Source organism: Vanessa tameamea, chromosome Z (assembly GCF_037043105.1).
Source record: "Vanessa tameamea isolate UH-Manoa-2023 chromosome Z, ilVanTame1 primary haplotype, whole genome shotgun sequence".
Classification (NCBI taxonomy): domain Eukaryota; kingdom Metazoa; phylum Arthropoda; class Insecta; order Lepidoptera; family Nymphalidae; genus Vanessa; species Vanessa tameamea.
The window spans coordinates 2,056,160-2,083,279 of NC_087341.1; the positions used below are offsets into that span (position 1 = coordinate 2,056,160).

General features: G+C 34.3%; 1 protein-coding gene across 3 annotated transcripts in view; it reads right to left on the bottom strand.

Annotated features, from left to right (window-relative positions):
* Positions 1 to 1,613: 1,613 nt before the first annotated feature.
* Unr (Upstream of N-ras) overlaps positions 1,614 to 27,120 on the bottom strand; it is a 39,234-nt gene continuing 13,727 nt past the window's right edge. For 2 of the 3 annotated variants that reach the window (XM_026644525.2, XM_026644526.2), the window contains exons 8-16: positions 24,427 to 24,559; positions 23,091 to 23,288; positions 19,363 to 19,485; positions 18,650 to 18,831; positions 16,752 to 16,969; positions 14,776 to 14,952; positions 11,444 to 11,615; positions 10,366 to 10,529; positions 1,614 to 6,520 (exon numbers count right to left, since the gene is read on the bottom strand). In XM_026644525.2, coding sequence (XP_026500310.1) covers positions 6,504 to 6,520; positions 10,366 to 10,529; positions 11,444 to 11,615; positions 14,776 to 14,952; positions 16,752 to 16,969; positions 18,650 to 18,831; positions 19,363 to 19,485; positions 23,091 to 23,288; positions 24,427 to 24,559 — 1,384 coding nt within the window. In that variant the 3' untranslated portion in view covers positions 1,614 to 6,503. The remainder of the gene's footprint in view (positions 6,521 to 10,365; positions 10,530 to 11,443; positions 11,616 to 14,775; positions 14,953 to 16,751; positions 16,970 to 18,649; positions 18,832 to 19,362; positions 19,486 to 23,090; positions 23,289 to 24,426; positions 24,560 to 27,120) is intronic. The other variant, XM_026644528.2, reaches the window with a different exon arrangement.

Genomic DNA, 27,120 nt, shown 5'->3' on the forward strand with positions numbered 1-27,120 from the left:
CCGCATTGGAGCAGTCTAGTGGAAAGAGTTCCAAAACCTCTTCAAATGTATAAGTGGCCTTTACGAGCTTTTAATTTACTATTATATATTTTTCAGTTTAATGTTTATTTACAAAATGTATGTACCATATAGCTAGATTTTAAACATTTGAAGTACGAATAAAATAATGATATCTGCGTCTATATCAATAGTAGAATTCTACTACATGGGTATTCACAGGCCACTCACCAAGCAATACATGTGTAATGTTAAAAAATGGTATCAATGAATACAATTAAAAAGGTGTCAGTACTCTGTAATACTTACCGATTCAATATTGGGTTGGTGAGTATCCTCCTTTAGAAAATATGTCGTCGTAGATAATATAAAAATTACATTGCCACAGAGAGCAGTTATAAGACTTTATAGAATAAGGAAATACTATGTTTTTTATTTACTATAAATAATACTTTTCCAAAAATGATTTTTATTTAAAAAAAAAATTATATCTTTTTAATATTTTCCCATGAAAACGATTGTCGAAGAAAAGGATAGCACCAACATTTTCCTAAAAATATTGCAGAAACGCTAAATTATGTGTTGCCATTTTTGTACCCTTACCCGTCCCGTTAAGAGGCGAGTCTACCTGAAATATATGAAGGACAAACATACAAAGCACTGCATCTTGTATCTTTTGGGAAACCTCCGCGAGCTCACGCAGAAATCAGACAAATTCGAAAAAAAAAAAAAATTTTTTTTGAAAGTTTTAGAAATGCAAAGACCAAAATATCGAAACAGCTTATCTGTTGAATAAGCCGTAGTACCTGTTAGATATACGACTAACTTGGTTTCACGTCTGTCGATGATGCCAAAAAAGTTAAGTTAGATATTAAGTACAATACTTGAGTTTATTTTCCCATTAAGGATGGTTAAATTGATTGTCTGTCATAAGTAATTTATTATTATAATATTGATCCTTTATTATCAATCGTAATAATATAAAAATATATACATTATACATATACTAGCTGTGACCAACAAGCATCCCGTTTTAACCCCAAAAGGGGGTTGATTTCTAAAGATTATTAGTACACCTCCACACCGTCTATAGAGCATACATTTTAAATTTCAAGTCTCTTACTTGAAAAACAAAGGACTTTCATACAAACTTCCAATCCGCGTTTTATATCCTTAGGGGGTGGAGTTTCGTTTACCCTATAAGGAACCTACCTGCAAAATTTCAAGTTCGTAGGTTATGACACGTCGTGATTAATCAGCGAGTAGTATTTCGCTTTTAAATATATAGATATAAACTTACATATAAATAAACTGTTGATTACTAAATTTCTTCTATACAGTGCGCGAGATTATTTTTATTTATCTTCTGATAAATGCGTATCGAATAAAAGAAATTTCTTATGAAATGACTAGATAAAACTGTGATAGACATACTTTACAGATAACAAAATGACGTCAAAGACCACTAGCGGTATGTCGAGGAAGATCATTTTTATCACATCCAACAACTGTATCAGTGTGTAAATTGTTTTTTTATCATGTAACATATTTTTTTTTGTAAAAATAAATGTGTTCACTGTATGTTATCGTTGACACAAATAACTAAAAACCCGGAATGTTATAATGACATCGTTTATTAGTATATGTTTAATGAACTTTATTGCAAGAATCGTATAGCTAAATATAGTTGGCATGGCAACAGTCGGCCGACCGTCTTAACACATATACTTTCTCCTTTTCGTGAACGACACGATTATGTTAAGATTAATTTGAACCCTAGGAAGGCATGCCTCAATGGCGACAGATGAGTCAAGAGCCCCCGCAGACTAAATAACTCTCGATATTGCAGTATATATGGTTTACGTACTCGAATTCTGCTTACACTGATCAAGACTTCTAAACGCTGTCAATACCATACGCATATATCTCGGAATTTAAGGGGAAGATATAAAAAAAAATTATGATCTTTGATAATAGTTAATATTGTGTCTCTCTTTACTATGTAATATTCAAAATAAAAAGTATAACGTGTGGTTTCTGTTGAATATTTCAGTCTAAAGACCGCTGTGTTAAAAAACGAAAATTTATAGTCGGCCGATCAAGTCTGTAGTCTGCGGGGGCTGTAAGTCGGAAGTCGTGTACATATAATCACATTATATTTTTTTTCAAACATACACGACGCATTAACATTTGGCATAAATAACTTACGTTAAACGACGAACTAAAATAAAATAAACCCTTATGATAATTCCAAAGTTTTGTAATTCTGAAAGGCTAAAAATCATTTTAGACATTATTTTGGTATCTCAAATCGAGGTTCTTTTAGGCACTGCATTACATATTTTTTAAAAAGTCAGCCAATTTCTTAGCTACAGCTTCGGACGGCACCACACTGCGCTGCGATATACACCATCGAAGCGTTGGCTCAGTGTGACGTCGGCTTCAATCAGATCTCATTGTATAGCGACAGGTTTCAAGAGTACACTTGCGATGTTCATCCACCGGGCGTCAATTAACCACAAGCATATAGTAATAACTATACCCGAAACGATCCGGGACATATTGTTATCAACACTACAACATCAATATCCTGATTATTATATCTTTTTTTTTTTTGACTATTACTATATATGGTTACATGGGCGTATATGATACGAGCAAATAATCTTATGCGGTTTAAGCTTAAAGCATATAACGTTTGTTCAAAATTCCTATATATCTCTTTGGAATTATTCATAAACAATTTCATAGACATGAATCACACAATTTAAAATCCGAACGGAAACTGTCGCGACTGATTTAAAATATGCCATTTCTATTTACATTGAATTAAATGTTAAAATTAACTTTACAATCGAAACGTATTCATTTGATACTATCCAAAGGTTTACTATCAAATAAATTCCGATTATTCGATTATAAAGTTTTTATTATTATATATATACAATTAAAAGAGGTTGAGTTTCTATAGTGGACCTTAAAAATTTAACAATTAACTCGAAACTTAATCTATGTCGCGACATTTTCCTATTCGGACAAATCAATCATTCCATTGTGAATGTGGCATCTAACGATTAGATACAACGTTCTGTTCAATTAATTTCACACTTCGAGGTACGTCTACGACATCTAATTAATCTGTGAATGCAAATATGAACACAATTCATATTGCTCTTTTTAACATCAGTCTGATTTTAACAATACAAGAGAGAGAAAAAAAAAACAAAATACAATAGTCAGAAAAAAAAAACAATTTTATTTTTACAAATCACTGATCATCGTTGCATAGATTAAAAATGTATTTTTTTTTTAAATCGATGATGTCATGAAGAAATATTTTTTGGAAAAACATCCTAACCACTATATGAAATATTCAATATCACCTATGATCATAACAGAATTATTGCTGTAGTTTTAATTGTTAGCGATTTTTTAAATATATTTTATTGTTATTACTTAAATTAAACAGTTACGACGTTTTTCCCTTAAAATGACTCCACATAGAACACATGAGTTTACAAAATATTTCTTATTAAAATAATTTAATACCAATAGTATTATTGCAATAAATATTTTGTCAGTCTTTGGTTCCATTCCAGTACTTAGCATAATTTAAATGCTCTATTCCGATTATAATGTTTATTAGCTAAATATAAAAAATTTTGTTCGTTACAATCTCAGGGTCGGTCGGAGACGCATATCATTTGTAGTTATATACACCGGCATTAGTTAAATATGACACACACATAGCTACGCTGTGTACCGATAGCAAAAACAGTATCCACTCAAAATTATTTGTGCAAAACTGCATGACCTCTTTTTCAACTAACTTTTCGGTATTGACTATAACAAAGTAATAAATAATTACTACGAGGTTTAGTTTTGTTGATGGAGAGTTCTATTTATTTATATAATTATGAATACGACGAAAGAAATATTTGTAGCAAATTTTTGCTTTTTTTTTCTACTGTCGGTACACATAAACGATAATCTCCGCTATGTTTTCATTTATACCGAGTATGAATGAACGGTCCCGACGGTGGTGCCGATTTCTATATCTAACTGGGATAAAACTAATTTCTACGCCCTAAGAGCTTATAAAACTTCAATACTTTTGTTATTTTTTTATTGCACATGAATTATCCAAAATCACAGATTATTCCGATAGAGATCTATTAGAGTCTATAAGGTTTATAATTAACGCGTTTTTGTTGGAGGTAATAAGGATAAGTTTGTACACGAAAAAATATACTACATTCAAAATTTTATATAAGCCTTTTTTATAAAAAATAAATATTTTTTAACGGATTAATACACGAAGTCATTAAACAAAACGTCGTATGTTTAATATTTGAAAATACTTTGTCTTGGCAATATCGAGTTGATATTGTGTCATTTAAAATCATATTTCTCACTAACACAAATTCGTTTGTTATTTTTAATTCCAGATTATTTAATTTCTAAACATAAGATGATAACATACATATCTACAATCATTAAATATTAAAGATAACGAAATCGAACAAATATAATTTTATTTGATTTCATTTATTAATCACAAATTTCATATATTTTTGTTTTCTTTTTAATCGATAAAAAAAAAAAACTAGTAAAAATTGTTCTTTGAAAATTTGATCAGAGTAAAAAAATTTAAATTGTGTATATCAAAAATAAATAAGCTTCTTTAAAAAATAAACAGACTTTGAGGTACTTTTATCATACTTTCAAAGTTTGTGATGATGTGGTATCTTTCCAAAAATTTAAGTCCAAATTTTATTATTTAATATTTGTAATAACCTTCCAGTCTTGCCTACGAATTCGTTCTTTACGATATGCAATTAGTTCTGTATCATAAACTAGCGGTATGTGATATTAGTAGGTAAACTTTGAATGATACAAATGGACACGACGTCTATTAAAGGGCTTCACTCTGGAAAACCTACACATTTTTTTTAAAAAATATATATCATATCGCACCTTTAGAATGAGACTTCACTAAAAATTATTAAGCAAAATTAACACCTACGGCTATTTTTTTTTTTTTTAATATTTTGTAATATAACCTCAAGAACATGTCTGAATAACTTTACAAGCGTTTATAGTATGAAGAATGCTGATATGGAAGCAGAGATGACAATCAGGAGAAATTTGTGTCTCGACTTTTCTTAAAATATAATTTAAATTCTAATAGTGCGAAATGATATATATTTTTTATATTTATTATATTGACCTAAAATCTATCATAATACCGAGTAACCGGTTTTGAAAAGTCAATTATCGTTTCAAGAACGATAATAATTTACATAAATTGAATGGATAAGGGGGAAGAAGGATCTGAGTCAGTGTTTTTACAACTTGAGATAAGAACGCCATCTAGTTCGTTTCTACGTAAACTATCTTGTGATGATAAAAGTATCGATATAAAGATATATCGATGTCCCCGTAAAATCGATATCACGAAAACCATTTCCTTTGGTTTGTCACGAACTTACGTAGCAATAAAAAATATTAAAAATAACATATATTTTTGTGATTTAGCTATGACCTTTATTTCCCCTTATCCTTCAATTAAAAAAGAAAACTTAACGTCAGCTAACCTCATATAGAGCAAATACTTAAAACGCATGCAAAAAGTAATGCGTCCATTAAATTAAACCAATCATAGTTGGCGTTACAAATAACCAATAAAACGAGATAATTTATCGCTTAAATAAATCGAAATCGATCAATTTTGAAAATAAACCGATAAAACAAGCGATCGCTTCGTATTTAAAGTTCATCTTGATATTTCGAGGGGTTTAAGGACATCACGGACGTCCGTGTCTAAAAACAACTGCAGATGTTATGCGTCACCCGACATCGAACATTGGGAACTACATACTCGGAATACGGAACGGAATTTTGAACAACGTGTCTATGCGAAAAAGAACCTCATATAAACATAAACCTTAAAAAGCAAAACCAATATTAGTTTACTTTGATATGTTCCTCGCTCGTTTACAAACTATAATCGGTGATGTATCGATTCGTTTAATGAACAGCTGATTTTAATTTTATAGTTTTAATATTTTTTTTTCACCTAAATTATATTAGTAAAAATAACGAAAATTCCCTAAATGCTGCTAAAGAAAGGATCAGTCTCTCGTGAATACAAATGACGTTCAGGTAAACTATACAACGAAAAGGCACTCTCTCTTTAAATTCTACTGCGTCGCAATATATCGATTACAAAATAACATTCCGCGCTTTACCGAACACCGAAAAGATTCCAACAAACTAACGAACTGCCAACGACATCGTCCGGCTAAAATTACAAATAGATTACAAAAAACGTTATACGTAATTGGACTTGCGTGTTTATTAAAACTTATTAAGTCTTCTATAGTGGAGGGTGCCGTAGTTGATATAGTTTACCGTTCCTTTGATAATTTGAAAATCAAACCTAGGATGTTTACCTACGTAGCAGTAATGTAACTGTTCAGGCCTCGCTGATCGCTCTTCTAGTCTCACTCGGCCAATTGTTCTGAAATTGATACAAACGTATGGTTAGTACAATGCGAACGTTTAGTTTTGATATTAAAGTGTTACAGTAGTGTTGTCTTATATACTAAACGCTTTAGCGGAATATGTCTTTTTATTTAAATATATAAGTCGTATCAATATATACAAATATATAATTCGTCGTTCATATAGCATATTCCAATCCAAATTGAATTCCAATGGCGATAAGATGAATAGACAATTTAAACCTAGAATTTATACAATTGGGATCTACATATCTAAAGTACGAAAAGGGTCTTCTGGCACTTGACAAATTACTTGCTAATCAAGAACTATCTGTAGTTCATAATATAAGATCTATTTGTTTGTGTGTTTTCGAAAAGGGAAATACATATTAGTATTTGTGTAATTTAATCAAATTTGTCCATATAACATTCGCGTTATAACAGTAATATCACCTTATGGATATAAGAAAGATTATTTTGATAACGAAATAACCCAAAAAAAAACAAAACCACCGGCGAAAGCTGGTTCCACAGAGTGGTTGTGCGAGGAAGAAAATGTCTTAAAAATCGCGCTCTTTTGGATTTTCGGATATCTAGGTGGTGCGGGTGATATTTTTAAATTCTGTCAGAAGATTCTGCATCTTCTACAAAAGATCGATCGATCGAGCGATCCAACATCTCTACGCAAAGCCAAAGGATCAAGCAGATCGGAAAGGGCTTGATCGTCGATAATTCGAGCCGCCCTACGTTGGATACGGTCAAATGGAACGAGCTGGTACTGGGGTGCTCCCCGCCCAGAGGTGAGAGCAGTTCTCCATGTGAGGCCAAATTTGCATCTTGTAGAATCTTAGACGATGGGCCGACGTGAAATACAGTCTTGCCTTGCTGAGCACACCGAGCTTTTTTGATGCCAATTAAGCTTTGCCTTCCAATTGACCGCGGAACTGAACGAGGCTTGAAATATCAACGCCAAGTATTCCGATACTAGCTGTGGCGGCTAATGGAATGTTCTCAAATCGTGGAGATACGACAAATGGTGTTTTTTTAGCAGTTAACGCGCAAACTTGCGTCTTTTTGGGGTTGAAATGGACTAAGTTTAGCCGACCCAGTTCGAGACTTTGTTTAACGAAGACTCGATTTCAGACACAAGTTTGTTCCGGTTTTCTTCGACGTTTTCCCGAGAAATATTAACACGGCCGGTGTATGAGGTGTCTACGGTGCTGTCGTCTGCATAGCAGTGAATGTTACTGATTTGCAACAAGTCATTGATATGCAGAAGAAACAGAGTTGGTGATAGAACGCAGCCTTGTGGAACACCAGCATTGACGAATTTGAAGTCGGAGCATGCACCGTCGACAACGACCTTGATGCTCCGATCTGCCAAAAAACTGGTAATCCAGTTGCATAATTTCCCGGGAAGCCCATAGGAAGGAAGCTTCGAAAGAAGCGCTTTGTGCCACACGCGATCGAAGGCCTTCGCTATGTCCAGACTGGCTGCTAATGCCTCCCCGTTGCTCTCAACTGCTTCCGCCCATTTATGAGTCAGGTAAACTAGAAGATCACCGGCTGAGCGACCCCGACGGAAACCGTACTGGCGGTCGCTAATCAGCTGGTACTCCTCTAGGTACCGCAGGAGCTGGCAGTTAATAATGGACTCCATTACCTTGGAGAACAAGGAGGTGATGGCTATAGGCCTATAATTGGACGGGTCTGAGCGGTTGCCCTTTTTAGGGATCGGGTGCACCAAAGCAGTCTTCCAGGAGTTCGGGACGACACCGAATGCATAGGATTGCCGGAAAAGACGCGTTAAGACCGGTGCCAACTCGGGAGCACAAGTCCGTAGCACGATTGGAGGGATGCCATCGGGTCCACTCGACTTATGAATATCCAAGGAAAGAAGTGCTTTACGACCTGCACTTTGCCGGAATGTAACCTCCGGCATCGTGGTATCACACCGCGGGATTGTTGGTGGTGACTTTCCTCGGTCATCTAGAGTCGAGTTCGCCGCGAAGAGAGAGCCTAAAACATCAGCTTTCTCCTTCGCGGTATGGGCCAATGACTCACCGTCTCTGTGCAAAGATGGAAAAGAGGGCTGACAAAAATTCCCTAAGACAGCCTTAGCAAGAGACCAGAACGCACGTGTTCCTGAAGGGAGGCGCACCAGTCTCTCGCCAATTCTGCCAATGTACTCCGTCTTCGCCTCAGCAATCACGTTTTTGAAGGACCTAGAGGCAGAGTTATATTCCTTTCTGAATGCGCTGGTGTTTACATCACGAGACGCAGATGCGTTAGCCCAGTCTTGGTAGCGTTCCCATTTTCGGCGTGAAGCCGTTTTGCAGAACCGACCAAGCCGGGGCTGGGACTTGCCACCGATGGGAACCGCAGAATACGGGACCAGTTGTGTCAAATCATATGCTAAGGCGAAGTCGAGAACAGATCTACCCGCATGATCGGTAGTGCGCGATCCAAACCATTCGGCATGGTGGGCATTAAAGTCGTCAAGAATTATGATCTGCGGGTGGGATCTGATGCAGCACGGAATCTGTTGCTATTTGGACGACTCAACCAGTCGATCGGTTTCGGCATTACCGCTATGGGACCTATAAAGGCACGCGTAGATTCGCGGATGGTCGTCGCAGTCTACACGAAGCCAGATAATCGATAGGTCCTGCTCTCCAAGGCTGCCGAGGCATTGAGCAGATATCATCTCTGACGTAAACGCACACCTCAGCTCGTGGTACAAAGAAATGTTCCAATTTGTACCCGGGGTAGGAGAGAAAAGTATCGGCAGGAGAGGATATCTTGGTCTTGGTAAGAAAAAGCAAGGCCGGCTTCGCCGTCTCAAGGTGTAAGTGAACGGCGTTCAAGTTGGAGTTGAGTTATGTTGCAGAAGTCCACAGTGAGGGTGGTAGGGGTTGCATTATGATGCCTGCTCCGCTTGCCCCGAACAGTGGCGACCGCAAAATTGCCCCACCAGAATTCGGAGGACAGCCTGGACACCTGCTCAGGTGATGTTTGTCCTGAGCATGGATGCCCAGAGAGAGAATTTCCACCGCAATCGCTGATGGTACCCTCCTGGGATAATATAACCGGATTCTGCACAACCATAACGTTTTGAGGGGAGGGGGTCGGTCCTCCGTGACTATCACAAACCGGACGAAATGCGGTGGCATAGCTACCACTTTACGCCGATTTTAAGTGAGAGAGTGGTACTTCCCCGAGCGTGCCGGCCCATTCGGCTGCAATCCGAAGATATGCAGCGTGGGGCTACTACATGAAACGAAAGATCAGAGACGAATATTTCAATCTTGTATTGTTTTCAAAACTATAAATTAAGTGTTGCTTTGCATAATATACATATATTTAAAAAAAATCTAAAATGTATGTTAAAACTAAAATAATACATTTTTTTCTGTATAAATTTATTATTCTTCATTCGTTTAGCAAACATCCATTTTAATTGTTCGTTTATAGAAAAATGGCGTTTTGAATGTCGGCAAAACTGTTATCGTTACTTTGAAAGTAAAATTAAAGTAGATTTACGTAGTTAAGTAAAATATTGTTGTATTACAAATGAAGATATATTAATCAAGAACTGTTTGTAGTAAATCATATAGAGGACCGTACCGTAACCGTAACCGACCGTAACCGTACTTTTCAATATCACAAAACACTTGTGATATTGAAAAGTACGGTTTTTTTTGTTTTTTCCTATTGTCATTGGAACAGAGTATAAGTTTTCAAACTTAACTTTACGACCATTAGTAGTGGAGCAGGAAACATAAACGTGAACCAAAATGGCAAACTGCAGATTAGTATCAAATATTAAAAAAAAACAGGAATGTAATTATAAATATCTCACCGGCCAGCGGCCGTCGAGGTCTGAACCCGCGACTACCGTCTGGTCCCCTCGGCGCTCTTGCAACCACGACACGAGGGCCGGCCGAATCTTCGAGCGAGACAGTACGCAGTCTCGCTAGTAGTCGCTCCGGTCGCTCGCTGCGGGCTTTCGTTATCGGCTTGCTGCTGTTGATATTGTATCGTTAAGAAGATAAAAGAAAAACATCTATTTATCCTATGTACATGTTACCGAATAATTTTATTAGTATGTTAGTCAATTGTAACATTAGTTCATAATAAATCAATAAAATGGTAGATTGGCAGAAGTTTCGGTATATTTTATTTGCTTGACTAGACTTAATTAGTTACTTTATCTGACACTGACCCGCGATAAGCTAATGACTATTCGTCGCGGTACCGATTTCTCGTCACTGCTAGGCAAATAATTATTTACTTATCAGAGGGAATTTTAACGAAGTGCATATGAACTTTCCTTCATCAGTTCTCTGACATTGCATAATTATATTAAATGATTATTATATTTTTTATGGTACTAATAACTACATAATAAATATCGAACCTGAAAAGTATGTAAATATATATACATATATATTGTTTTTTATCTCTTGTTTTTTATACTGGCAAGAAATATTTATTGATATATAAACAGCAGTTATATTGTATACGACGAACTAATTTATTAATTATATTCATTTTTACCTTTACTATATACAATATCTACAAATTATGAAATATACAATAACAATGAATTACACGCAACGTACGTATGCAATATTACTTTAAAATAAATTAAATATTTATAATATATGTAATATAAATTATGTAGAATGAGAGTACTGATGATAAAAACGTACCAGATATACATTTCCGCAAAATTATATCTCACAAAATTACAGAAAAACTTTGCCAGTGTTTTTAGCAATGACAATTTAAAATATCAACAAATTAAATATGATATCTGTTTAACGATCGATCTACAAATTATGCAATAAGACGGTTAAAAAAATACGAACAAACTAGAAAGACTATGGTCATACAGAACTATCTAAAAGAAAAATATGTTGAAACCAATATCTTACCCGACTTTAACAACATTACAAGCCGACGACTTCCCATTCCTGGGATTGGTTAACATTACAAACTCAACCGAGTCACCGGATTGCAGATCTGACGGGTTGCCGCGCACCTCGGACATATGGAAGAACAGCCGTCGGTTGTCTTCACCCTCTATTGATAGGAAACCAAACCCACCTGTAATCAACCATTATTATTATTACACATAAGTACAGCAATAAATTGTACTTTTTATTGATAATAAATTATATGAAATAGTATTAAATTTATTCACGTATTGTGTAAAAATACACAGTCTAGATTTTATTTAGCATATTCTAGCCTAAATCCTTGAAAGTATCTTTCCACGTAAAACATCTTATCAAGATACTTTCAGTCGTTAAACCTGAATCCAAAGCACACAGTAACTGGTTATAGTTTTGTTTTGGATTTTATTTATTTGCAAATTTCATTACATTGTATACAAACATGTCTTTGGATAAGGAAGCATCATACAATATTGGTTTGATCTATCTTCAATGTATTTCAATAACATTCTGAGTTAATTCATTAAACAGTTTATTTATCTAGAATACAATTATATACTCAGAAAATTAATCAATTAAATTCTAATCATGAATGAACTCGGAGGTCACACATGATGTATTGTAATTATAAATTCGAAACGTTATGTAAGAATAGTTAAATATGACTTTTGCTATATCCCATATATATGGGTATGTATGAAAAATTTATCCGTTTGCAGGTGAATACATTGAAAAGGAAAATAATTTGTTTTTTTAATTTATATCAGCAAAATCGTTTCAGCAAAACGCACTAAATATGTTAGTATAAGTAATTTTAGTCTAGAACTATCTCCTACACGATTTAGAAACGATTTACGAGAAACTAGTCAATTGATTAATATACTTTTAACCGTAGGTATAGTCGACCTTAGTAAATATAATATACAAAAATATAATAGGTTTTTTTGAACGCGCATCACAAAACTTTTTTCTAAATATTATCATACAATATAATTCAACATATAACGTAGCAATAGCCACGCCTGGCCTAGTAGTACTAATAAAGTCAAAAAATCAATATTAAAATATACTTTATTCAAGTAGGCTTTTACAAGCAGTTTTGAATCGTCATTTAACAAACTATTTAAAGTAAAGCTACCACATGTTCGGAATGTAGATTCTACCGAGAAGAACCGGCAAGAAACTCAGTAGTTACTCTTTTTCAACATCTAAAAATACAGTCATGTTAGTTAAATACAATTATATGTTATGTCTCCTGCCTGGAAGTCAACAAGCATTAACTCCACGCTTTTTTATCATCAATATAATCTTGTATCGAATAATATGCCTTCTTTACTAATGTATTTTTTACAACTGACTTGAATCTATGAAACGGCAAAGTTAAAAATATCTGCGGAATTTTATTATAGAAACGGATACCTTGCCCCAAGAATGATTTATTGACTTTGTGGAGTCGGAAACTTGGCGTTATAAGCTTATCTTTACTTCTTGTATAGTAGTAGTAGTAACATCTATACTAATAATATAAATTGCGAAAGCAACTGTCCGTTACTGTCCGTCTGTTTAAGCTACTTTTTTATATACACTTGAGAGCGTAAAATGCATATTGGCGGCTTCTGTGTTATAGGAAGTTTTATTAATTTCGCGCGGATAAAACAGCAGCTTCAGCTAGTACATATAAAATCCTTTATGCTGTATTCATGTGATTATCTCGACCAATCAAGAGCAAGAGCGGCTTATAGATAACCAATTAGAGTCAATTAATTACTCAAGGCTATTCACGAATCGTCACACTTGTTTATCATTGTAATTGAAACTGTTCTGTTGTATCACTATCATTGTATTCCAACTTCAATTTTCTGACAGCCATTATATCTGCGACATCCCATCTGCTTGTAATTAGGCAGGCTGCCTTTCAACCGGAACAGAGCAATATATAGTGTTTGACAGGGGAGATGTCTATTTACCACAATTTACTACATAAAACAAAACATATTGTGACGATAATTTTTTGTACTAGGATCAAGATATAACTGAATTAAAAATATTTTTATTATGTGTATTTATAGGATAATATATACAATATTTTACATTATATGTGTAGAATAATACATTTTTCGAACTGTATACCTCCATACCACTTTATCAATTTCATCCCCTTTATATCCAAAGGATATCTGAAAGAGATCTCTTTCTTAGAGAAAAGTCGCCTCTTGTACATACGTATCATTTAATTTATATTATATTTATTTATAGCTAAATTTTGCTAGTCTTTTGCTGGACATAAAAATATATTCTATTCTAGTCTTTATTATGAACAGGATAATGTTTATTTTCGTTAGAATGCAGATTGAATACGGAATACATGTTGTTCGGTTAATCTCGTCCTAGGTTAGTTTTAAACTGTAACCGCTTGAAAGTCGTTAACTTACTTTAAGAGACGAGGCTAAAAGCATATTACAGACAACATTCAAAATCATCAAATTAACTGCCCAATTTTGCTGGTCTCCGACCTACAATCGCTCGCAGTTAGCAGGTAAAGGACAAAAGGTACAATCGTGGCTAAAAACAGAGTCACGAAAAAAATGGCGTAGTAGTTACGACGTAGATGAAGAGTAGACCACCCACAAAACAGTTTTGACCCAATTGGAAAATTCTAGATATACAAAAATACGTAATATACAATAATACATTTGGGCGTCACGCGAGCTCACTCAAAGAAACCTAATGAATCGTGTATTCATTTGAGATTATCCATTGAAACCAAACTGGTAATTGAGATTGCGAAAAATATCTCAAGGGCGGACAAACTCCACAGACTACAGCGAAACCCCGATTACTATGCTATGTTAGTGGCATTGGAAGGAAATCAATTATTACCGCCGAGCAAAACCATCCAATCAGAAGACTGCCAACAGGTGATGAGACACTCGAGCAAGAAATAGGGAAAAGCGCACGATATAATCTTTTCTCACGATCATGATAATGCTATACCAAATAATATAGCTACTCAGCAAATATTGAGAGACCTTGGTTGGTAAGTGTCAATGCATCCAATATATAGCGGCTGATCTTGCACCCTCAGATTCTAACCGGATTTGCTTCGGCATCTTCAGTTTTTTTTATATAGTATGAAGTTTATACCAAGAGATGACAATACTTGTCGCAGTTTTTTTATAATAAGCCCAAAAATTTATACAGCAATGAAATTATGTCACTGTCTAGAAATGATAAATTCAACAGCTAGACGTCATGACCTGCAGCCTGTGTTCAAGGAGATCCGTCAATATAAATGAACGTATTATGTTTACCTTTTATAGCGTCAACAGTAGCGCGTCTCTTCTTCCTAATTGGTATAATGTTGGTAGCCCTGCCTTCGACGTCTGCTTGAAAGGTAACTGGGTCACCCACTTGGAGGATTTCACGTTTGCAAGCGAGACCCATGATTCCAAACTCGTAGGTTGTCCCTCCCTCCATTTGAATGAGACCTAATGAAAATAATATAAGATTTCTATAAACTGTATCAAGTTTAGATATATTTATTATACTTCGTAATACATCAAAAGTTTTGGAAACTGCACAAAATAATTTGGGGCCTATTTATTTAAAATAAAAAATTAATAAACTGCGATTGACTGAATATGCTCTTAAGGAAAGAAAGGTTATATTTATTAGAAGATATTTCAACTCGCTGTTGCAGAGCAGGAAGCAATGGGGGTTGTATATGTGGCTGCATTTTATGCGACTCATCCAAGTTACCTAATACTATTTTCCTCACGAGATGGATCAGAACAAAAAAAAATTGATAACTTAGTAGGGCTTTCCCGAATTTCAACTCGCAATACGATTTCAAGTTTATGATGTCTCCTTGGCAGATTTGGACCACGGCGAGCAATCTCAAGGGAAACTGGCAACTACCCGAAATACGGAAGTGTCTGCGCAAACACAGGTGCTCTCAAACTCAAACTCAAATCCATTTATTCAACATAGAAACATTACAGTTATTGATAGTCAAAGTGAGCACTACCACCGGTTCGGAAAAGAAAAGACCCTGACCTAAGAAGAACCGGCGAAAGACCCTCAGCGGGTCTTTTTTTATCAATTTTATTATTAACATATATTGAATATGAATAGAAATAGCCGATAGGCGATCGTTTCATTCCCAAGGTGTGCTATCAATCATAAACTCCCTAATTGTATAATAACCTTTCGCACACGCGTTCCTAAACATTTTTTTTTTAATTTGGCAACTCTCTATTCTCTCACACGACTGGACAGTTTAGACGTAAAATCAACGGCTTTACGTACTTTACGTCAAAATCAAAATATACTCTATCCAAGTAGACTTTTACAAGCACTTTTGAATCGTCATTTAACAGACTATATTAGGTGAAGCTAAGTTAAGGTGTATCTTCAGTGCACATGTATACATCTTACGCGAAAATGGAAACACACATTCAGCCAATAGAGAATAACATTCAAACTGAATAGCGCATTCAAACAATTTCAAGTCAGTAATATATATGTATATATAATAATAAAAGGGCTTTATTATTATTATTATTTAATATATATGTACAACACGAAGGCGAACAGGTAAATAAGTCACTCAGACGATAACGACATAATATCGACCCAGATATTGCCGCTTCAATTGTAGAACTCCTTCAACCACGGTTTATGTGTAAAATACTTTTACGTTGGTTGATTACTACATACATCAATTTATTCATGTCAAAAATATTATTTTGATGTTTAAAATAATAACATAATACTTTATGTTATTAAGAAACATATTCATAAAATATGTTTCGTAATAACTTAGGAGATATTTCTAATGTATTACGATTATTTCAATGAACACAGATTATTGAATTAGCCTAGCTAGGATAGCCAGTTCCTGATCTATATTTCGTGTGACAACTATGTTATTAAGCACTGAGATCTTTACTGTCCTAGATCAAACGTATAATCAATACTAATATTATAAATGCGAAAGTAACTCTGTCTGTCTGTCTGTCTGTCTCGCTTTCACGCCAAAACTACTGAACCGATTTAAATGAAATTTGGTACACAGATAGTCTGGAGCCTGAGAACGGACATAGGCTTTACTTTTTAATTAGAAAAAGAGTTGAAAAGGGAGATGAAATGTTGCATGAAAGTATTGTCATTTTCTTTAACTTTTTATGTCTAATTCAAACGCGTACGAATCCGCGGGCACAGCTAGTTATTCATAAACATGTTTTTTTTTTGTGGAATAAATATTTTTATAATAATATACAATCACCTGAATATTTCGCCTGATCAGGATTCAACGCTCGTAGCGTACGTGTGACCGTTCCATTGAGTGTTGGGTCTAAAGGTTTCGCAATGGTAACCGAGCCCCTTGGCAGCACTCGTACGAATTCAGCACTGGCACAGCCACCTCCAGAGCCGTTGATACGACCGAGACTGTACTCCACTTCTGTACCCAACTCTAAACCGTCAGGACTGCCTTCCAAATTACTGAAACGAAATGTTATTTATGGTATTGAAGGGTTAATAACTCAGCAACACGTGACTTGCCGTTAGCGTATTTCGTATGTTTCTTTTTAATTTTGGCAAACAAACGCACAAACAACTTCAACTGATAATAATCATATATACCCTAAACAGTAATCTGTCCTACTAATATTTTAATGCGAAAGTACACTCTTCACGCTTAAAACACTGAACCGAATTAAATGGAATTTCCTATGTTGATAGTTTGAGTTCTTGGGAAGGCTGACTTATAGTATTTTTTTCACCCCTCGAGTAAATGAAATGAGCATGAAGGTTTGTATTCTATAAATTTTCATGAATTGCGCGCATATAAGTATGTAAAGCCACGAGTTCAGCTAAATTTAATATAAAAAAAAAAAATCTTATAAAATGCAAAGTTATCTTAAACTAACCAAACAAACATTAAGAGTATTTGAGATATTAATGAGACGATCAAGATCCAAAATTAATTCGTCAAATAGCTAACTATATCTGAGATATAATCATCACATAACCTTAAATACATGTCACATTGAAATCGTTACGAAGATCGACTAATATAGACATTCAGTACGATATGAAACATTGGATATTACAATACAGCGTTGAATATGAAATAAAGTTTAACCTACACGAGTGTAGTCGATCAAATTAAATATTCACACACTTAAATAAAAAGTGGGTCAATTGAATTTATTATTTTAAAGGAAAAATCGAACATCATATTGTTACTGTAAATAACGTTCCATGCTACATGAATTATCCGCACAGCACTAAAATATAATTAAACTATTAAACATACGACAATTACATAGAAGCATACACTCCTACCCCCATTATTTTGTTTCATATTCCACGAATTTACAACATATGCAATCAAATAAAATATATATATAAAAATATTTGAGTATTTTTTTTTTATATTTCGAATGTTCAAAGATATCAACTTGAATTATTTTTGTCATGTTTTTTATTATAAATGTTTAAAACCTTACGTGAGACAAAGATATCAGAAGATGTATTTTATACGCAATAGCCAATAAAGCTGAGCGTTTTTACAAGGGAGTACACGCTTATATGACATAAAGAAGCTTCATACAGCTCATCAAACAATCAGACCGAATCGACATTGCATTCTTATTGTAACAATCATACTATGTATGTTTCTTAATCGATCTGTAGTCGTTTTAACCGCTTTCTGTCTCGTGAAATACTTTATCAATACGATTAATCACAAGAAACGTATCCATGAAATAATAAATTAGCGCTAGACACATTAAATTCGCTCGGCACACGATATGAAACAAAAACTTAAACAAAATAAGTAGCAAATTAAATTTATACGCAAAATAATTAATCATGCATTTCGCTTTGCATCGATATCGATAGACAGAACAGAGTATAAAAATAAATGCAAGAATACTAATTAAAAAAAAAAAAAACGCGACGCAAAAAAAAAAAACAACAATACACGAACATTCAAAGCACGAGAAAGCGAAGTCGCTTTTCATATAAAAAAAAAATATAATAACATACATTCATAAAATAACGATCGAAGCTCTCGAATACTATAAATAGTCAATCGCAACGCCTACATACAAATCATCACGCAGTACATGTTTAATGTTCACAGATATTTTCACCTATAAACTCATTTTAATTCACCTGAAATGAAAGAACACCTCCTTGGTGTGATCCGCTGTTTCGATGAAACCGAAGCCGTCCTTCAGGGCAGCTATGAAGCCCTGCATGATGGGACGCATGTTGTTACCACCGTTTGAATTACCGTTCGTGAGGCTGTGCTGTATCTGGATAGACATCGCAATTAACTCCTTGGTCCTTTTCACCTGTGAAATAAAAATAAAAAATCTCAATTAGACGTTAGTAATATTTTAAGCTATACTGATATTATAAAGAGATAACATTTGTTTGTTTGTATGTAGGCGAAAATCTCCGGACCAATACTATTTTTTTTTTCCTAGTGCAAAGGTGTAACAAAAAAGTATTTTTAACATTAAAAGTAAAGTGGTACAAATTATATTTATATATTATTATTTTAGCTAGTTCATGTACAGAATTAATAATTACAAAATAATTAGCTATTTTTATTACAATATTGTTATTACTTACTATAAATATATCAAGTAAGATTATTTTAGTAAAGCAAAAAGTTTAATATCGAATAACATTTATTAGAAACAACTATTTATATCTCGGGCCGAGGAAAATACGAGATAACAAGTACTTGGAACACCGACATGAATATCGGTTCATCTTCGTACAAAAATAGATAATTCCCTCTAAAGCTCCATAAATACACCATTATATCGGAAGCTCTTCATTAGACGCTTTTATATAAAAAAAAAAAAACTACTCACCTGATATATATCGAAGGTGACTTTGTCGCCTACGCGTGGAAGCATTTTCGATTCGCATTTCTTTGCCGTATACGAGATTGATTTTTTCATATTGTTGATTTGACATGTTATGATACCAGTTTCCTAAAAAGGAGAAAAAAATATACAAATTATTATATGATAAAAAAAATAAACGATAGCCGTTGGAACGAAGTTGATTTCGCTGTACGTATACAACTAGCGACCCGCGCCGGCTTCGCACGGGCGCAATGCTGATAAAAATTAAAAAGAAAAGGATAAAAATGGTTACCGTGGATTATCCCTAAGCAACAGACATATAACATCGTGGACTTTTTTGAGGACCTTTTTAATGTGTACGATACTGTAGTACACTATTTCGTTCTATCTCGTAGGGTTCAAGCCAGCGTTTTCAATAGAAGAGCAAAAAATGTGTTCATTTCAGACGTCACTTTAGAAATATCTAAAATCATCAGTGATTCTCTACTATACTGTGCACGTATATTATACATATAAACCTTCCTCTTGAATCGATCTATCTATTAAAAAAAACGCATCAAAATCCGTTGTGTAATTTTAAAGATCTAAGCATACACAGGGATAGACAGCGGTAAGCGACTTTGTTTTATACTATGTAATGATACCGAAAATTTAGTTGAGAAAAATCCGATGTAAAGGAAAGAGACTAGTAAGAAAAGTTTGCCTGGATTGTGCATAGGGCTTTTCTTGTCGTTACGATTTCTACCAATTCACTTTACTGTAAGCCGAGTACGAGAACTTCGTTCAAAAACAAAGAACAAAAAAAATGTTAATATAAAACAAACTTCCATTGTGTTTGTTTAATATGGACAGTCAGACAAGCTCAAAGCCACCTGACGATAAGTAATCATTGCTTCCAATAGACAATGTGAGAAATATAAATCGTCCAAGACGCCAATGCGGCGCCGACCTTGAAAACAGAGATACCTAATGTTGCTTGTAGTTACACTGGGTCACTCTCAACATAACCCAACCCGAAAAACAATCGTAAAATTTACTTCTGTGTATATAGAATCATTGATGCGAGTAAGCTGGTAACCACAGAAACATGATTGCACAAAGGCCATCGGTTGAAATATACTGGTTAAGCACTTAAAAATATGTTATAATTTTAAAATTAAAACTTCGGGGTAAATTTGAAGTGAGTAATTTGGATGGAACGAAAAAAAGATACATAATTAATAAAATTCAACTTGAATATTATTTATAATTTACAAAAAGAATACGAATTTTAAAATCGAAAAAAGCACTAAGCGCCATTAGAATATTACAATTTACTGCAGACGCGTTAATTTTCCACAACGAAATGTTTCTTAGGACTTTTCTTCGTACAATAAATTCGTAAGCAGAAATGATACAAACGGGACAGCGAGGTCGGCTAGCTGTAATACGCCTTAAGTTACTTTGACTTTTTAAGTTGCAAATTTATAACTCCGTTGCTCAACCACCACCATGTTTAAATCTACGAGTTTTTTTTTTTTTTCAATACACAGTGAAACAGTTGCAATGGTATACTTGTAGAATATGCAATAATTCAGAAAGCCATCATTTTTTTGTTGACAATTTAACTAAATTCCAGATACTTTTGATAACACGTGTTGCTAGCACAAATATTTTAAATTTCATTTGGAACCGACCTAGATTCTCTTACCCGCAAAACGCATATTAAAAACACTAAACTTATCATTATCTTGTCGTCTTATAATGTTAATTTTACTTGAAACGAGTAACATATTAAGAAATATTAAAAATAATATTTGTTAAAAAAAATATATAGGTATATAAATATTACGAAATTAGACTAATCACTCCGTTAATCACCATTGTTTTACGTCAATTGTACAAATAAAAAGACCAAATCAAAAAGTGAACATGGCGAGACTTATCTTAAATATATAAATATTTATAACATTTACAACCTACGTCAAAATAAAATCCCTCCAAAACTAAAAAAAGAATATCGCTTCAACAAAAATAACGAGCAACCAATGTCCATTAGTTGATTGAAACAAAATAAAAAGAAAAAAAAAACAATTCGCCACATAGTATATAAACAAGCATCACGATCAATAAATATGACCCAGCATTCAATTCTCAATTACCGTACAAAGATTCGTGGACAATCAAAAATTGCATTCAATCCCTCCCAATATTCGTCCAAGCCGCCTAATAAAAGCATGTCGTATATACAACGGCTATGTATTACCTGTCACTAATGCTGTGTGCGTATCGTACCAAGGGGCGTTACGTTTTCGACAATTCTGCACCTTATTGCGGCGTAATAAGGATATAAATAGCTCACACGCTATCGCAGCCAATATTTAATCGCTATCGTTATATTGGAGCGTTTGAACTTTACGTATGAACGCACCAAGCGTACTGCGATATAATTACAAAAATTGATCAAATTATTTGCAGTCACGTCAGGAGTCACTAATAAGATAAAAAATATCGGCTTCAGTTTACTGTACCATATAAGCTAAGTGAAAAAATATCCTTTAGTAATATTATAAATGCGAAAATAACTACGTCTGTCTGCTATACTTTCACGAATAAACCTGAACCGAAATTGATGAAATTTGATATTTAAGCAAGCTTGAAACACCTGACGATCGACTCCTTAAACGTTAGCATAGCCGCAGGCGATAACTAGTTTATGATAAATAAATTAAAAAAAAAACTTTGATAAAATCAGTTAATTTTTTACTTAATAGCTTTTAGTACCAACAGCAGAAACTTCGTGTAGCTTCGTGTGTATGTGGCAATGTAACATAAGACTTAACATAACTCAACAAAACAATTTATTTTCAAGTGAAAAGGATATAAAAACAATTCTATAAAGATAAATCTGTACTAATATCATAAAGATGTATAACTAGATTGTTTGTACGTAGGGGAATTTCGGAACTAAAAAGTCATTTTAATTCACTGGTACAAAGCTGTACGATTCCCGAGTGCTACAGGGGATACATACAATATATGACTGTATCTCTTATCTTATATAACATATACAATAATTATATCCGATCAACGTCAGATGTGTCCAAAGAGCAGCCCTACCTATCGATTTGTAATTGTACAGTTTCATGACGCGGTTTCATCATCTCTCCCCCAACTCTATATATAGACTACACAAAGGTAACAAGGTACGCGTACGAATGAGACCGATTGCATCCTAATGTTAAAATTTTATTATTGAATATAAAAACTTTTCACATTTTTTTCCAATGTCGCAAGCTCGTCTGCGTCTACGTCTACGTAGGCAGATCAGTTTGTCTACCAGCGAAAATCAATGTGTTCCGGTTTTGCTGTAATGGCGAGTGAGCTGGTTTAATCACGAATATTACCTCGTATACTAACTAGCATGATTGGTCACATCGACGAAGTAATATGTTGTCTATGGGCGAAGGATAATTCATTTACCGGCCGGTAAACCATTCTACATGAGCTAAATTTAAACCTCGAAGTATAAGCTTGATAGTTGAGCTTGATGTAAATTCGTCTTTGGGTGGGTACCACTCACTCGTACATTCTACCGTCAAACAGCAATACTTAGTATTATTATGATCCGGTTTAAAAGGCGAGTGTTAGCCAGTGTTGGTTTATATCTGTCACAACGCCGACGCCAACGCAGGCGGCGTTGTTGATCAATAAAATCGGTCCATAAAATATTAAAAAAATGTATAACTCACAACAGGCGGCTGTCTAGTGGGGCTGAACGACGAAGACGACGAAAACGCTTGGGCTTCCTTGGCGATGATACCGCGTACTCCACGCTCGAGGAGCGTCTCGAACTGCACGGTACCGGGCGATAAGTGCTTGATACGTATCGCAGATTGACGGGTGTTCATATTGGAGAACGTCGACACGGGGTCCACTGTGAACTCGACCTGATGAGAAACATCATTCGTATTAAACTATCTGTTAAAATAATTCCGACATGTTACAAAATACAATGAGCCGAGATGGCCCAGTGGTTAAAACGCGTGCATCTTAACCAATGATTGCGGCTTCAAACCCAAGCAAGCACCACTTAATTTTCATGTGCTTAATTTGTGTTTATAATTCAACTCGTGCTCGACGGTAAAGGAAAACATCGTGAGGAAACTTGGATGTGTCTAATTTCAACGAAATTCTGCCACATGTGTATCCAACAACCCGCATTGGAGCAGCGTGGAGAGAGGCCTTATCCCATCAGTAGGAAATATACAGGCTGTTACTGTATTGTACAAAATAGTACCCAGACAAGGTCACGGCCAAAAATATATGCCCGGTTCCGGTATATATGAATGTTTTAAAGAGCTGAAAATCTCCATTTCCTCCTCCCTCCGTTTATTTATTTCGCCTATCTATTATAGTTCGGACATCGTTCGCTTTAAAAGCAATTAAGCCGACAATATTCTCTCGTAAAGTACGTCGACATTTTAAACACTCAATAATATTCAATATATCAACATACTATATCACTACCGGAAGATATAATATGAAATAATATGAAAGTTTCATATCAATCGAAACAAACAAACAAAACTCACCGTAATATATGTATTATATATTTGACGATCGTTTTATTTAATATTCGTTCAATCTTTTTATAATATGGAATGCCGTAACTTTTATATTCACCATTGATACAAAAGCCACAAAAGCCAAGATTATACAACTGATATTTTTAAAAAAAATTTGGAAGGGAATCCTTTTAAAGACGTATAAATTGTCATTGAAATAAACAAGCTTGCGTACTTCTATTGTTAGGTACAATATTCAACGTGCACCTTTATTAAGTACAATCGAATTTACGTCACAATTTTCAGAAAAATAATAAACTCCTTTTGTTTACGAACTATAGAAATGTTTACACAATTGAAAAGCGTCCAAGAGAAAAAAAGGTTTCGTAAAGTTGACGTAAACATTTATAGGAACGACTTAGGAACCGGGCTTTAATCGATGACAACATTACCACAGAATAAATAAGAAATATGTTAATAATATAGACACAGTTCCCTCTCAATCGTGTGACATACGTACCTCATCACCAACACTGAGCTCCTGTCCGAGACGGAGTACCTCAGCAAAGTGGAAGAACATGGTTTGCTCCCTCTCGACGCAACGGATAAACCCGAAGCCCTCCTTAAGGGAAGAGACGACGCCTTGTTCCCTCCTGTTTAATATATTAAAAACAATTCAAATACAAAACGCAAATATACAAATTTCCAATGATCATAATCATTTTACATTCGGTGTTAATGTTTAACATGCAGAATGTCGAAGAGTCATTTGTTAATGCGGCCGAAATGCCTGGAGCGTTCGTCGTCCAATTCGACACGCGCATAGTTTGAAGCACGTTAATTGGCATACGGTGTTCATGTACCACGGGTTATAAACTAGCAAGCAAATAATTTGTCAATGTAACCCAATATTGAACGTAACAATTCATGTCAGACGAGACGAAAACTGAATGCATTTCAAAATACATATCGAATAAAATATACGTAAAAGTAAATAATAGAGGCATAAAAAAGGTTTCCGTTTATTTATTTCGTAATAACCGTATCTTTGACGCGATAGAATAAATGCTACAGTATTTAATAAAACTTCAACAATAATTTAATCGACAACGCTAATGACATTTCAAAATTGAAATATTAAACAATGTCATGTTAAAATAAATTCGTTTTCTATCGATTCAACAATAGCCTGCTTCGAGTTAAAGTTTTTCACACATTACTCATGAAACGACATTTATTGAGGAACGTCAACTGAGTAAATCATACTATTCATTTCGATATAACGAGTACCTTGGAATAATGAATAAATACCTAACTGCAATATTAAATTATCTGGCATTCATCAGGTGCTCCGAGTTCGGCGCTGTTAAGTCGTATTATAGGAAATCGATGTTATAATATGTCGTGATCTCTTGCCGCTCACTCGCTTCGTTGGGAGGATATTAATATGCGTCATTAATTTTTAAATTAAATATTAATAATATATGCATCCTAGCAATTACGCGATATACCTACCTATTTGGTTTCGACAACAAATGTTATCAGCATATTTTATATATGATATTATTTGTCGTGTGATTGTGGGACGATAGCTGCATATAAAATGTGCAGAAAATTAAAGAGGGTTATTGATTACTAAATTGTTACGATCGACGAGAGAAAAAAAGTTACTGGCCGGTTGGAGATCGGTACTACGGCTGTATAAGAAAAGTAATATAAAAGTAGATAAAATTGAAGTAAATTGTTTTCGACAAACTCCAATTCTATCTTAACTAATGATATTAAAATTTTCATTTAAAAGAGGTTTCATAATTTTAACGCCAAATGTAGATGAGTGACTTGTAGTACTCAGTGACAACAAAACCTGTCATAGATTTCGAAATTCCTAAAAAAATCTTTTCAATAAACGCGAAGTTTCGCGGGAGACTCACTAGTCATTACTAACCGGCCGTGATTCAATAACAAACATTAGAGCAAATTTTCGTTACTCTTATAAACAAAATGATAGCAACATTTATTCAGTTAAATATATATATAGCATATCATCTACTAATTGCTTTAAACGATCATTTCAAACGTTTACTCGATTACAACTACCGGTGCGATTGACAATTAGCCGGTTGTTATCGCAAATTGATATCTCTTGATAATTATTATCTCGAGATAGACGAATAATTAGAATCAAATTACTGAGATTTGCAGGTGATAGAACAATCGCCCTGTGATGAATCTAGTCACGTTACTGTATACATATTAACTCTTAGCAAGGAAACTATGACTAAATTGTGAATGGATACTTTTAAAGTTAACATACAAAGATTCGTGGATGAATCGGTAACAAAGTTTGGCCCGGCGGCCATTCTAAAGGGACATTAGACCGCTGCCCACGATATAATGCTGCAGCCGTGTCCTCAATCACACGTAGACTCTACTCCCTCACTCTCAAAATACTATCGGAAATCCGAACAATCACAAACACTCTGAACTCTTTCGCCACGTTCAAAGATTTTACGTGAGTCCAACGGCAGGTCACTAAAAAATACTTCCAAACTGAAGTGCTACTGAGACTACCGAAAACTTTAGCGTCTCGATCCGGGGATTTAACCCACGACCTAGGATTCCGCGGCGTTATAAGCTTAGCCACAATCATTGAATATCGTAATATTATATCAGTGAACGTTTCCTTTGTTTTGTTCGAGAAAAACTTGCAATAGAGACTAGACTTATAGTTATAAGTCTAGTCTCTATTAGAATAATAATAAAATTTTACGTAACAGTAACTAAATTACGAAAATCAATTACATATAGATATATATAATCAAATATTAGTGTAGTCAACAAGAATTCAAATTTCTATTTTTACTATTGATATTATTTTTCAATAGAAATATTTCATAGATCTTGATTTTTAATTAAATTTTTAATAAAGAAATATTTAAGTTTAATATAGCCCGTCACGAAATAATCCGTACGATGGTATTCATTTTAGGGAAGGTCGCAGACAAAAATAAAAAATTACAGCGCGGCACATTTCAGTATCGATGACAGGGAAACCTCGCGTCAGAAACGTTACGATCAAATTCCACTTTAAATTTTTACTCCAAGCAAGACATATGTTGAATTCGTATATACTCTAATCGAAGGAGTAGAACAAAATTTACATGTTCCAAGTTATTTGCCCTGCTATGTTATGCACTACGAACGATTCTTCGGT